Here is a 14,320-nt window from a genome sequence, read left to right as displayed (position 1 = left end):
TGGGGGGGGGGGTACTTACTGGAGGTAACTATAAAAGACCTCCCACTGGCTGACTGAATAGATAGATCATAGTGTTAATAGAATCTTGTAGGGATGGCCCTGAAGTCATTCCAATTGGTCTTCTTCACCATTTAGGTTAAGGCAAGACAATCTCACTGTATTTTGGGAAGGCTAGATCCTCCCTTAACGTAAGACCATAACGTCTCCTTGCTCTAAATCGGCCTGTGACCCTCAGATTTAGTCTTCTTTGCAAATTTCCTAATGAGCAGCTCCACGGTGAGCCTTATAAAATAGAAACCGCTCAATTTTCCTTAGGAGGTGTGGGGGGGTCTCTTTGCATATGAAATAGAGACGGTTTTGGCTTCCTTTAGCTCATTAGGCACCAAAAATCCTTAGAGACTTAAACCCCAGTCCCAACTATCGCAACAGCCGCTAGAACCCAGTCTCCCAAGTTTCCCGCAGCGCCCCGGCCCCCAGCTCCCCGACTCGGGGGAGGGGCGTTCCTAGACTGGAACAGCCAACCCCGAGCGCTAGCGGAGGGCCCTTCCCACCCAGTTTCAGTGGGCGGTGCAGAAGGCCGACCCCAAACTCTGAAAGATATGGGGTGGCGAGAGGGCTACCGAAAAGCTTTAGGTAGGACTTAATTCAACTTGAAGGGCTGAGCGAAGCAAGGCCGATGCGCTGTGGTGTCGCTGCCTCCCCCCCCCTACTACGAGGAGAGTTGTAGGGGTGGCGGTTATTCACCCTCCTATTGGGGTTAGGATGGCGTGGGAAAGCGCTAGTTCCAGAGCCGAGGAGGCGAAACCTAGACCGCGGGAGATTTTCTGCTGGCGAGGAAGGCGTGGGGGAGGGGAGATCTGAGCCCGAACAGTGGGGGTACCCGGGAGAGAGGATGGCGGCGAGGCGAGAGAAGCCTAGGGATCACAGTCGCAGAGGACAGGGTGGGAAAGAGCCAGCGGAGGGGGTGGGGGAGGGGAAGGGCAGCTCCTACAGCCGGGGCAGAGATCCCCACGGGGACGCCCAGCTCCGGACTCCGGGGCTGGAGCAGGATGCTGGGCCTCACCTGCAGCAGGGCCGGGCCGGGCGGCGGCGGCGCAGGTGGCCGAGCCGGGCGGCAGCGGCGCCTCCTCCCCCAGCCCGAGGCCGGCGGCGGTGGAAGGGGGAGGTGGCGCTTAAAGGGGCAGGAGCACTGGGGTGAGGACGAGCGCTCGGGGACGGCCGTCGCGAAGGATCTACTGGGGGAGGGGCAGGCGGGTGGCGTCTCCTAGGGGCCAGAACCAGGAAGAATCCCAGATAGAGGAAGCGAGCAGACAGATCCCAGGAAGAGACGCGAAGTTCTGTGATGGTGGGTCTGAAGTACTTGAGGGAGCCCTGCTGCACTGCCGGGGCACCGGCCGAGACTACTTCACAAAGGAGGCTGGGAAGACGGGGGACACAAAGATTCTGAGGAAGCCCTGGGGATCAGGACAGGGAACTCAAGGCGAGCATACTGGGGTCACGCACAGCGCCCTCCTAGGTAAACGTGCTACTGTGGGCCCCATCTCTACAACTCTGGGAGATTTTGGAATCAGGAAGCCACAAAGGCAAAACCTTCCCTGTCCTGTCAGTTTTCAAGCTCTCAGTGCCCTCAGTGACTCTGAGGAGTGTGGAGGCCGTCCATAACAACGAGTGAGACTGACGTGGGGCCGTGAGAACCAGCTTTATTCATAGCTCAGTTTTGCCTCAGCCACCACCACCCTTGTAGCAACCTCTGGGGCAACAGGAAGCAGCTGCTCAGTGCAGCCCCCACCTCGTGGTGGGTTAGGTGAGGGAGGAGAGAAGACAGACTTTAAAGGCCTAAGAGAAACTGGGGGGAGGGGAAGTACCTCTCAACCCGACCAAAAGTGGGCTAGCAATGAATACTGTAAAATACTACAGGATCTCAGCAACTTAAATGAGGAAGGAGGGAAGATACCCTACCGGGGAGTGAAGCCCCGACCTTTTCCTTAGAGCTGGAGCTTGCCAATGCTAAGATCATGAGATCACAGCAGCTCACCAGCTGAGCCTGGTGTCCCCCAACGGCCCTATTTCCTCTCTTTCACCCCCCAAAGAGCAAAGGTTAGGCCCCACCCCTGCTGAGTCAGCCGGGGAGGGAGCTAGGCATCCCACAGGCCTTTTCCAGGGGCTGGCCCGGATACTCACCCATGTCAGGCTGGCAGGACTCCAGACTAGGACCACCGGGCTCCTCACTGTCCTTGGTCCCCGCTTCAATTGAAAGCTGGTGTTAGAGCCTCCCCAACTGTAAGCTGGGAACTAGCAAAAAACAAAACGCCAATGTATGCTTCCTGCGAACCACACAGCCTGAACTGCTGTACGGTGATGTCCCTGTATGACAGACTGGGGTGGGAGGGAGGAGGGAAGGGCGGGGCGTTCTCTGGGTGGAGACAGGGAGGAGGCGAGGACAGGGCAGACCAGGAGAAAGATGGAGGAAGGTTAGAACTATGTTGACACTTCGGTATTGTGGTAGAAGAGGCGGTAAAGGAGGAAGGAAATAGTTGCAGCTAATGAGAGTGAGAAGATTCTCGATTAATGCTCAAGGACGTGAACATGGGGATGCAAATGACCTTTTAGGATTTTAGTTCCCAAGTCTGTATCTGGGTGACAGACCAGAAAGGGTGACTGGTACTCTGAGGTCCTCACCAGCTTCTTACCCACTCCAGTCAGGCCCTGGAGGAAGTGTCCCCACCCCCTTGAGAGCGTTTCCAAGCCAAGCTGCTCAGAGAGCAAACTACCAGGCACAAGCAACTCAGGGGCTCCACCTTCCGTCCAGATCTTGACACTGAAGGGACTGAAGCCAAGGACGTCATAGGCAGATGGGAGGAAACTTAAAGAGGCCCCAACTCCACCCCTGGCGCCTCTCCCAGGGCCCTTCCCCATCCTTCAGCCCCCAGGGGGCTCCCAATTGGGAGTTCAGCTCGTCCCTGTCCAGCTTCAACCCGCCCAAGGTGGCCTCGCGGAGGTGGAGCTTATAGATGCAGGCTCCTCCTCGGGACAAAAAGCCTAGCTGATTTGTAAACAGTGGTTAGATGACAGAGGTACCTTCTAGCAAATGGCCTTTATAGACTTCAAAATGGTGAGATGCGGGTTGTTGCAGTCTCCAGTACTGCCAGAAGGGGGCAGCAAGAATGGCTCTGGTCTAGACAAGGGGCACAAAATGTGACCTTGCACAGTGCACCTTGGCCTGCCAAAATGAAATAGGAATTTATCTCACGTCATTTGGTCATAAGCTTAAACAGCAACCCTGAAAATCGTGCTCTCCTTGCACAGACTATGAAATCTCCCATACTTTCATGAGAAACCTCAGCAGAGTTCAGGACAAGCCTTCTGAAATTTTTTTTAATCCTGTTAAAAGCCAGCCTCAAGCAAATACAAGTCTAGGAACTCTCTGAAGAAAGGAAGTCCTAGTAAAGGTGCAGAAGGAGCCAGGTGTGGTGGCACATGCCTTTAGTCCCAGCACTGGGGAGGCAGAGGCAAGTGGATCTCGAGTTCAAAGCCAGCCTGGTCTACATATTCAGTTCTAGGCCATTTCTTAAAAACTTTAACCTTTGCTTTGCCTTTAAATAAGCCAATCTATTTTTCCCAATATTCTCTTCTAAAGTCATTTTACTTTTTAAAACTGAAACTGTGTTGAGCTGGGTGTTATGGTGCACCCCTTTAATCCTGCAGGCAAATCTCTGAGATCAAGGCCAGCTTGGTCTACACAGCACGTTCCAGGCCAGCTAGGGCTACAAACTATCTCAAAAAATCTAAAGAAGATCCCATTAACCACAACAAACTTCCCCAAGACCCACAAGAATTTCAGTGAAAGGTTCTTTTCTGAAAATTCCACTTCAAACATACAGGACTTTACCATACTAAAACTGTATGTGGCTACCTCCATGTCAACTGCATTGCTGGCTGTTTTGAGAACCAAGATAAAGAGACAAATTCTGAGGGGTGTACACTTTATTGAAAACTTTAAATACTCTTCAGACAGAACATCTTCAGTCAAGGCTCTTGTAGAAGCCTATACAGAAAATTGTTGCTTTCAGCACTGGAGGCAAGGAGACAGTACAGAGGATGAATATTTAGTGTGGCAAGAGGACCCCTCATGATGTATGCTCTTCTGCCAGCTTATCAGCTTTTGCCACAGCTTCTTCAATGGGTCCCACCATATAGAAGGCCTGTTCTGGGAGATGGTCATAGTCACCTATATGGGGGGAAAAAAAAATCCAACTAATAAGAAGTAGAGTTGTATCAACTTTCTCACCACTTGTCACAGATGAGACTCATGAATTCGTATCATCTAAGAAACCTCTTAACCTTCCAAGTAAAATCTGAAAAAAGATTAAGAATACATGGTTTAGCCAGGCGTGGTCGTTCACACCTTTAATCCCAGAACTCATAAGGCAGAAACAGGAGGATCTAAGAGAGACCCTGTCTCAAAAACAAACAAAAACCCACAAGGTTTGGTGGCCATGGTGGCACAAGCCTTTAAGCCCAGAATTTCTGAAGAGGCAGGTGAATGCCTATAAATTCCAGGCCAGCCAGGACTACACAGTGAGACCCTGTCTCAAAAAAACAAAGGCTGTGGCATGGTAGCACATACATGCCTTTTAATTCCCACAGAGGCAGACAGATCTGAGAGATTGAGGCCAGCCTGGTCTACACAAAGTTCTTAGCCAGCTGAGGATACAGGGAGATCCTGTCTCAAAAAATAAAACAAACATGGTTTGGTGCTGTAGATATGGCTCTACAACAGTTAAGAACACTGGCTGTGGCCAAGCAGGGTGGCCCACACCTTTAATCCCAGCACTTAGGGGCAGTGGCAGGTGAATCTGAGATCTAAGGCCAGCCTGGTCTCAAAAATACAAAACAAAAAACATTGGCTGCTCTAGCAGAAGGCTCAGGTTCAGTTCCATATGGCAGGTAACACCCATTCTTATTTCTAGTCCCAGAGGATCTGACACCCTTTTCTGGGAACACACACACACACACACACGCAAAACAGAATTTGGGGGGTGAAAAAGTTTCAGCTGGGTGTGGTGGCACAGCCTTTAATCCTAGCAGTAGGGTACACTGGGGCATGTGGATCTGTGTTCAAAATCAGCCTAGTTTACTCAGTGAGTTCTAGGCTAGCCAGGGCTACACAGTTTGGAACCAAACTACTACTACTCTCTATTTTGGCTATGTGGTATTGGGACAGTTTATATGAATACTGTTCTAGTAAAGCAAGGCAATAATGTTTTCCCTTTATGGTTTTAATTCACTTATAGGAATAGTTAGCATCACAAAGAGATACAAGAGAGCTAGAGAATCACAATACAAGTCACACTCAGAAATGCAGACTGTTTTAAAATAAAATTGGTGGGAAATAACCCAATTTGTAAATCAAAAAGCATACAGTATATTATATTTTGCTTGATGGTGTTAGAATGGAAACATAGTACTATTAGTATTCATTCAGGGTTTCAGTTTTTCTATCATTTTATGTCCAGCTTTGGACTCAAAATCTCACCTGCCAAAATCTGCTGGAATCCTTTAATGGTCTCCTTCAAGGGCACCAGCTTTCCCATATGACCTGTAAAGACCTCAGCAACCTGGAATGGCTGCGACAGGAAGCGCTGAATTTTCCTTGCCCGGGACACAGTCAACTTATCTTCCTCAGAAAGTTCATCCATACCCAGGATGGCAATGATGTCCTGGAGGGATTTGTAGTCCTATGAGAGAACAAGATTAAAAAAAAGGTAAGTATTCACATTTAAAAAAATATTTTACGATCTTTATGTTCATGAATGTTGTGGCTGCACGTTGTGTAAGTGCACCCATGTCATGCAATGCCCACAAAGGTCAGAAAAGGGTGTCAGACCCCCTGGAAGTGAAGTTATGGACAGCTGTTATCTGCCATGTGGATGCTGAGAATCGAACCTAGGTCCTCTGCAAGAGCAGCCAGTGCTCTTAACCAATGAGCCATCTCTTCAGCCCTAGTATTCACATTCTTTTAATTTAGAACTCTATCAGAAGTTACAAGAGGGCTTTCAGTCAAGATTAGTCTTTTCCCTATTCTTCCTTAGGTATATTTTAGAAAAAACTGAATTCTAAAGCCCAAGTACCCAGTTGTACCCAAGAGATCCCTTAGCATTATCCATCTTCTAGTCTCAACCTTCCTTGCTCAAAGCAAATCATACAAATGACTAGGAAAGATCCAGTCCTAATATAGCTCTCAAACTCCTTTCCTTATTTTATGCTACTGACTTCATTAAGCAACGTAATTACCTGCAGGATCTTTTGCACACCTCGGGCAACATCATAATGTTCATTGCCAACGATATTGGGATCCATGATTCGAGAAGTAGAGTCCAGAGGATCCACAGCTGGATAAATGCCCAACTCAGCAATAGCACGGGACAGCACAGTAGTGGCATCCAAATGGGCAAAGGTAGTTGCAGGGGCAGGATCAGTCAAGTCATCAGCAGGCACATAGATAGCCTACAGTGATTCAAGAACCCAGGGAGATCAGTAGAAACCAACTGTATTTAAGCCATCCCTTTTCTCAACCTCACCCTTCCTTTGACAAGATTCTTTTGCCTTAACCTCCCTGGTGCTGAATTATAAGCACATCCTACCTTTCCAAGTTCCAAACCATGCTACATTTTAGACAGGCATGACAGCACACACTTTTAATCCCAGCACTCAGGAGGCAGAGGCAGGAGGATCTGTGAGATTGAGGGCAGCCTGGTCTCCACATGAAGGAGGATCTGTGAGATTGAGGGCAGCCTGGTCTCCACATGAAGTTCCAGGTCAGCTAGAACTACAGGGAGACCCTATCTTTAAAAAAAAAAAGATCTGTTTTTGTTTATACAAGTGGTTTCCCTGTTATCTGCATACAACATGAGTGCCTGATACACAAGGCCAGAAGAGGGCATCGGATCCCATGGAATTATAGTTACAGACAGTTGTGAACTGCCAAGTAGGTGCTCTATTTCTCCAGCCTCCATGCCACATTCTTTATTTTGGTCTTTATGAGATAGTCATTAGAGTGGATTTAATGACCACCAACCAACTGGACAATGCCGCATTTTAAATCCACTGTAATGATACCCCATCTTTTAAAACTAAAAACAAGAGCAAAAAAAAAATCTTCATGGACTACCACTAGTTGAAGTGAACATGAGACATAATCAAAAACACACACACAAGGCAAGGATGAGAACCAGGTGTGATAGCTCATATCTACAATCCCTGCACTTGGGAAGCAGAGGCGGGGGGGATCTCTGTAAGACTGAAGCAAGATTGATCTATATAAAGTTCCAGGCCAGCTGGGGCTACAGGGAGACCCTGTCTCAAAAAGACCAAAAATAAAAAAAATAAAAAAAAGCTGGGCCAGATGTGTTGGTGCAGGCCTTTAATCTCAACACACAGGAGGTAGAGGCAGGCAGAGCGGAGTTCAAGGATAGTCTGGTCTACACAGCATGTTCTAGGCCAGCCAGTGTCACATGAGATGCTATCTCAACAAAAATCTAAAAAAGAGATGTTATACTCTAACCACATTTTGAGGCAATTTTCCTACATATTATCCATGGACATTTTAAATTTTATAGCACATTAACATAGTAAATGATTAATATAGTCAATTTCTATACAGGTGCAGATTCCTCCCAAACTATAAACACTGCCTTTGTAATCTCATTTATATGGTTACTTTCAATTTTTTTTTTTTTTTTTTTGGAAGGGGGTCTCCCTGTAGCCACAGCTGGTCTGGAACTCACTATGTAAACCAGGCTGGCCTTGAACTCAAGAGATCTACCTAACTCTGCTGAGATTAAAGGCGTAAATTTCCACCCCGCACCCCCACCCCCTGGCCTGGAACTCCCTATGTAGTACTGGGATCAAAGACATGCACCACCACACCCAGCTTATTTTACATTTACTTATATGTTTATGTGTACCATTTGTGTATACATTCCAAAGAAAGGTATCAAATCCCTTGGAACTGACAGCTCCAGTTACGGGCAGTTTTGAGCCACCCATGGGTACTGAGAATCAAACCCCAGTGCTCTACAAAAGCAGCAAGCACACTAAGTCATCTCTCCAGACCCTCATACTTTCAATTGTTAGATGAGTGTTTTGTTTTCTGGGTTTTTTGAGGCAGGATCTTATGTAGCCCAAGTTGGCTAGGAACTCACTATATAGCAGAGGACAGCCTTGAATTCCTGATCCTCTGGCCTCTGCTACCAGTGTATTAGGATTATACGCATACCACCAGACACAACTGATGAGTGGAATTTTTCTCATTTATCTTTATGGTCTTTAAGGTGCAAATACAGAATTTCTTACATAGTATTCTAGCTCATGGACTCTTCCCATTCAGAAGTCTTTTTAAAGATACAGCAAGGTTTTTAAAGGTTTTTTTTTTTGGAGGGGGGTTAGTGTTTAAGATAGGGTCTCATTATGTAGCCCTGGCTAGTCTCAAAATCAGAGATCTGCCTACCTCTGCCTCCCAAGTGCTGGGATTAAAGTGTGTACCACGACACCAGGCCATTTTTTTAAGTTTTTTTTTAATTAAGGGTATGTGTATGTGTATGTTTGTATCTGTTTAGAGATTTGTGTTTATGAGTGTGAGTACACTGTAGAGTACAGAAGAAGGTGCTGGATTCTGTAGAGCTGGAGTAACAAGGAGTCATGAGCCCACTAGCCTAACATGGGTGCTGGAAACCAAACTTAGGTCTTCTACAAGATCAGTATGTGCAAACATTAATTACAAAGCCATTTCTTCAGTCCTCCAACAAGTTTTTAGATCTCCCCAAATGCCTTCCTACAAATTAAGTCTTTATCCACTTTATTTTTCTTACCTGCACAGAGGTGATAGATCCCTTTTTGGTGGTGGTAATTCTTTCCTGCATTGTGCCCATGTCAGTGGCTAGGGTAGGCTGGTAGCCTACAGCAGAAGGAATTCTGCCCAACAAGGCAGACACCTAAAAAGAGTAAATAAATACCAAACATCTTAGGTGTCTATCTTTAGCCTAGTATTCTCAACTCCACAGGGAAGTCCAATGGACCAGGTCCTCGCAAGGCTTTCCTCCTACCTCTGAGCCAGCCTGGGTGAAGCGGAAGATGTTGTCAATGAATAGCAGTACATCTTGACCTTCTTGGTCTCTGAAGTATTCAGCAACAGTCAGTCCAGTCAGAGCTACCCGGGCACGAGCACCAGGTGGTTCGTTCATCTGACCATACACCAACGCTACCTGCAGTAATTACACAAACCAGAAAATTTAGCAGAGTTGTAAGGAAGCCATGTGCACATACGAGATCCCCAATCTGAGAGAGAAACCACCATAGGTTCTCCTACTACAGACCAGTATTTTTACTTGCAAGCTTTTCCCTAGTAGACATGAAGTTTTTTTTCCAGTCTTTTTGAGACAGGGCCTCCCTGTAGTCCCAGTTGGCCTGGAACTTGCTATGTCAACCAGGCTGGCCTGGATCTCATAGAGAGCCATCTGCCTCTGCCTCCCAAGTGCTGGGACTAAGGTGTGCACCACTATGCACATGTTTTTCAGACAGGGTCTCCCTGCAGTCCCAGCTGCCTGGAACTCACTATAAAGATGTATGTCACCACATCTTCTGGATTTTTTTTTTTTTTTTTTTTGAGACAGGGTTTCACTATGTGGCCCTGGCTACTCTAGAACTTGCTATGTGGTATGTAGACTAGGCTGACCTGGAACCCCCAGAGATCTACCTGCATCTGCCTTCCAAGTGGTGGGATGAAAGGCACAGACTACCACTTATAGCAATAATTTCTTTTACTTTTTTTTTTGGTCTTTTCTGAGACAGGGTCTCTCTGTCTCTCTGTAGCCCCAACTGTCCTGGAACTATGTACACGAGGCTGGCCTGGAATTCACAGTGATTCACTGGCCTCTGCCTCCCAGTGCTGGGATTAAAAGCATGAGCCACCATACCCAGCTAATTTCTTATTTTTAAAACAATTTTCCTCAAGTAGGACATAGCCAGAAATCAAAGATATAAAACAAGGTTGACACATGTGAACACCACCTCCCCATCTCTCCAAATTAGCTCTCAAACAACTGAACTATCTACCAAAATTAAAGAAATGTACTCACATCAGAAAAAATCTGAATTGGTATATTGGAAGCTGGCAGTGGGGGAAGACAACAAGGAATTTACAAGGAATTTTCTTGACATATCCTGGGACACTAACATGAAAATTTAAAACATGGCTTCCGCTGGCAGTAGTTTTCTAACATGGTTATCATATGGACATCAACCAGCTCACCTTAGAGGTAGCATCTTTTAGGTTGATGACACCAGATTCAATCATTTCATGGTATAAGTCATTGCCCTCACGGGTCCTCTCACCAACACCAGCAAATACTGAGTAACCACCATGGGCTTTGGCGACATTGTTGATTAACTCCATGATCAGTACAGTCTTGCCAACTCCGGCACCACCAAAGAGTCCTAGGAGGTTAAGAAGAGATATATAAAAGCTCTGCACTCTTGAATTAAGTAAACTTAATTCTCTGTCTTTTGCCTTCTCAGGAATGGCATCTGGCTTCAGCAAACTCAGAAGAACGAAAGTCAGAAGCTATTCATCAGTGAAGGAGAGCAATATGCAATATGCACTCATAGCATGGTTTGAGTATTAGGTTTGGAAAATAGGCACCAACCATTAACATACCAATTTTGCCACCCTTGGCATAAGGAGCTAGCAGATCCACAACCTTGATACCAGTCACCAGAATTTCCTGTTCAACGCTCATCTCTATGAACTCGGGAGCCTCAGCATGAATAGGTGCGAATCTGTAAAGGTAAAAAGAGAAAAGAGGATCAGTACCTATTCATCTTGTCTCTGTCAATATTTAAGTCTAGTCTTGTACTAGAGCATCCAGTCTAACAATCTAAAACTTTCTAAAATAATGAAGACTTTGTCTCAGGAACCAATAATCATATTTCCTGACTACCCTGTCAAACCCTTTTTCCTTTTACTAGGTCTTAACATAACATTCCTTTACATACCAACAGGAAAACAAAGACCTGTAAATCTTAAAGAATCTACAACCTAAGCCAGGCGTGGTGGCCCACGCCTTTAATCCCAGCACTTGGGAGGCAGAGGCAGGTGGATCATTGTGAATTCGAGGCCAGCCTGGTCTACATAGTGAGATCCAGGACAGCTGGGGCTATAAGGAGACCCTGTCTCAAAAAGACAAAAAAAAAAAAGAACCTACAACCTAAGTCATAAATTTAAACTTTAAACTTTATCTTTTAATTTCTTCAAAAGAGCATGCATTGTGTGGTTTTAATAACTGACTACATCAACAATTTAAGTATTTTCTGTATGAAAAATTCTGCTTTGCTAGAAGGTATCTTAAGGTGCAAAACTACAAGAAAAAGCAGTTCCTTTGTTCACAGAGGCAGTGAGATGAACTTACTGTTTGGTTTTAATAGGGCCTCTCTCATCAATGGGTTCTCCAATCACATTCATGATTCTGCCCAAGGTCTCAGGACCAACAGGAATTTTGATTGGTGCACCTGAATCCAGTACTTTCTGGCCTCTAACCAAGCCTTCAGTACCATCCATAGCAATGGTTCTTACGGTACTCTCACCTGTCAGATAAAGGCATTGCAAAGATCTGTACCAACATTTGACAACGTGTAATTAAGTGTAGCATAAATCATACAAGGCTCCTTCTCAGCATCTAAAGATGGCTTCAGCAAACTCAGAAGAACGAAAGTCATTTTGATAAAATCATCACAGAAGGGAGACAACATGGGTTTTGTGATATTTAAGCTAAACACTATTAAGCTAAATACTATTCCTAAAAATCCGACTTACCCAAATGCTGAGCCACCTCCAAAACCAGCCTGGTCTCCCTGCCTTGCACCTCCAGGGCATTTAGGATGGGTGGTAATCCTTCATCAAACTGGACGTCCACCACGGCGCCGATGACCGCCACAATGCGCCCGGTGGCAGCGCCTGCCTTAGGAGACGGGGAAGTTTGCGCCGCATAGTCTCTGGCTAAGAGAAGATACTAGTCAGCACTCGGTCGGGACGTCCAAAGGTCACTGAAGCCCCGATTTAGCCCTCAATAAGCTAATTCAGCCCAGACTCGGCCTCCAGCTAGTAGGGCAGGCGTGCTCAGCGGGCCTCACAGCAACCGAGAACGTGCTGCACAGTTTTCCCACTCGTGCAAAACCCGCCATTATTCCCGGGCATGATATGCCCATCCCACCGCAAGGTCAAGACAGCTGCCCGCCGCTTTCCCATCACACAGCCCTTTCTCTCCAAAATGGACCACCACTAATTCGATGAAAGCTCGCAGGGGCGACCCGTCCCACTCTCCGGCTCGCTGCTCCAGGGATCCGTATGGCACGGCGGATCCCCTAGGCCCCAACCGAGGCTCAAGGTCATGCAGAAGCAGCAATGAGCCGGGCTCCTCCAGGGAAACCTACCCGGATGGAGCGAGGCGGGCGCGGCTCGAAGGAGAAGCTGCGCTTGAGGGAGCGACGCCGAATTGCTCAGTCCCCGCAGGGCCCCGGAGGCCGAGACCGAAGCCGAGGCCACACGCCCCACAAGACCCAACATGGCGGAGTCCGGGTGGAGACTGAGCGCAGCACTGTCCCCAGCCGCCGCGCCTGCAAGGTGGGGCGAACCCTAGTGTGCAGAAGGCACAGCCATTGGGTAAGCTTGCTGCTCGTCAATGCAGTGGTGCTGCAATTGGGTCAAAAATTCTCACCTTCCAAGCCATTGGACAAAACTGATGTCAATCTGAAGTCCTTTTTTTTCATTGGCGGCGCCAGCGTCCGAGCCTCGAACCCTAATTGGACCGCCGAATGTCTGTTGAAGCGAGGACTTGGCGGAACTACGTAAAGCGAAGGGGCGGAGTTCCTGTGGAGCTAGGGCACACATGGGTAATCTTTGCTTGTCCTTGGGCTATCTCCTCAGATAGGACCTTGAGTTGCTTGACAGCTCAGGGGCGGGGATTAACCTAAGCTGTGGCGTCCTGAAACTACGCAAGGTGACCATGGCGAAGACAGGGGCCTCATGTGGCATCAAAACGCGGGTTTTCTTCCACAGTTAGTGAGATTGGAAGCCCCCAGAAGTCTCAGCAGGTCAGAAACCCTGCAGACCATTTCGTTTAAATCTGTCAGCAACTCTTCTTCATTACACCAGATGTATTCTAAGCACTGAGGAGACAGTTGTAACACTCGAGGTACAAATTTGGGTCTCCTAGTCATGTAAAGAAATTGCCCTAGTCAGTCCTGAGATGGCAGAAGTCTGTAATTCCAGAACTTGGGCAGTAGGATCAGGAAGGAGTTCGAGGAGACAGCTTTGGTTATATATCGAATTGGAGGCCAACCTGGCTACAAAAGACCCAGTCTCAAAAAAAAAGCAAAACAACAAAATGTAATTGTTGGAAGTGGAGGCTGAGAGACCTTGGCTGTGAAATATGTGTCAAAATCCCTGAGATAAAAAAAGAAAGAATAGCCAGGAGTGGTGGCGCACGCCTTTAATCCCAGCACTCTCGAGGCAAAGGCAGGCAGATCTTTGTGAGTTCAAGGCCAGCCTGGTCTACATAGTGAGTTCCAGGACAACTGGGGCTACAGGGATACCCTGTCTCAAAAAGACAAAAGAAAAAAGAAAGAAAGGAAGGAAGAAAAGGGGGGGAGGGAAGGAAGGAAGGAGGGAGGGAGGGAGGGAGAGAGGAAGGAAGGAAAGAAAGAATATAGCCAGGCATGGTGGCCCACGCCTTTAGTCCCAGCAGTTAGGACACAGTTGCAGGTGAATCTCTGTGAGATCGAGGCCAGCCTGGTGTACCAGCTGGGGCTACAGGAAGACCCTGTCTCAAAAAAAGACCAAAAGAAAAAATAGAAAAAAAAAAGGAATATACCAAGCACACATTTGCATGAAACAGCATGTTCCTCCTGATGAACTACCAGTAGTTTGGTTTAGGTAAGGTGAAAATCTTGAGTACTAAAAGAGAAGCCTGAGCCAGGCCTCAGAGGACTTTTGAATGGGAGTGGAGGCTGGCCAGATGGGTGTGTGCCTCCAGAACACATGGTATCCTTTCCCGAAATATCAGTTTTATTCAATGACATGGTGGAAAGGGGCAGGGAAACTCTTAATCTTCCTATGAGAACATACATGGCTAATTTGAGCATATACCTACTTCTCACCAACCTCCAATGCGTCTCATATTTCTGCATGATTCGCCATTGTTTGGCAGTAGAGAACCAGCAAAGGCTATAACAGAAAAAACAAGGGAAAAAAGAGTGTTAAGTTTTA

The 14,320-nt window shown here is 47.0% G+C and overlaps 2 protein-coding genes and 2 non-coding genes across 11 annotated transcripts in view; all 4 read right to left on the bottom strand.

The window, feature by feature from the left end:
• The window catches only part of Baz2a (bromodomain adjacent to zinc finger domain 2A), a 43,480-nt gene extending 41,121 nt beyond the window's left edge, over positions 1–2,359 (bottom strand). For 7 of the 8 annotated variants that reach the window (XM_029561239.1, XM_017796965.2, XM_029561241.1 and 4 more), the window contains exon 1: positions 2,182–2,359. In XM_029561239.1, the coding sequence (XP_029417099.1) occupies positions 2,182–2,185 (4 nt within the window). In that variant the 5' untranslated portion in view covers positions 2,186–2,359. Of the gene's footprint in view, positions 1–1,063; positions 1,081–2,181 lie in introns of those variants that run through there. The other variant, XM_029561244.1, reaches the window with a different exon arrangement.
• A 1,607-nt stretch (positions 2,360–3,966) lies between these two features.
• Positions 3,967–12,657, bottom strand: Atp5f1b (ATP synthase F1 subunit beta). Its single transcript, XM_008828389.3, has 10 exons — positions 12,487–12,657; positions 11,870–12,052; positions 11,466–11,640; positions 10,715–10,836; positions 10,310–10,494; positions 9,105–9,263; positions 8,871–8,993; positions 6,295–6,507; positions 5,537–5,738; positions 3,967–4,228 (listed from the first exon to the last, which is right to left on the bottom strand). The coding sequence occupies exons 1-10, from the start codon at positions 12,617–12,619 to the stop codon at positions 4,128–4,130; spliced, it is 1,596 nt and encodes a 531-aa protein (XP_008826611.1). The 5' UTR covers positions 12,620–12,657; the 3' UTR covers positions 3,967–4,127.
• Positions 10,567–10,638, bottom strand: LOC115069496. Its single transcript, XR_003848759.1, has one exon. It is a non-coding gene; the product is annotated as a small nucleolar RNA SNORD59 (small nucleolar RNA).
• On the bottom strand, positions 11,721–11,795 carry LOC115069497. Its single transcript, XR_003848760.1, has one exon. It is a non-coding gene; the product is annotated as a small nucleolar RNA SNORD59 (small nucleolar RNA).
• Positions 12,658–14,320: the final 1,663 nt, after the last annotated feature.

This window comes from Nannospalax galili, unplaced genomic scaffold, assembly GCF_000622305.1.
Source record: "Nannospalax galili isolate Female #2095 unplaced genomic scaffold, S.galili_v1.0 scaffold753, whole genome shotgun sequence".
Classification (NCBI taxonomy): Eukaryota; Metazoa; Chordata; class Mammalia; order Rodentia; family Spalacidae; genus Nannospalax; species Nannospalax galili.
This window is presented reverse-complemented; position numbering and strand designations above follow the sequence as displayed.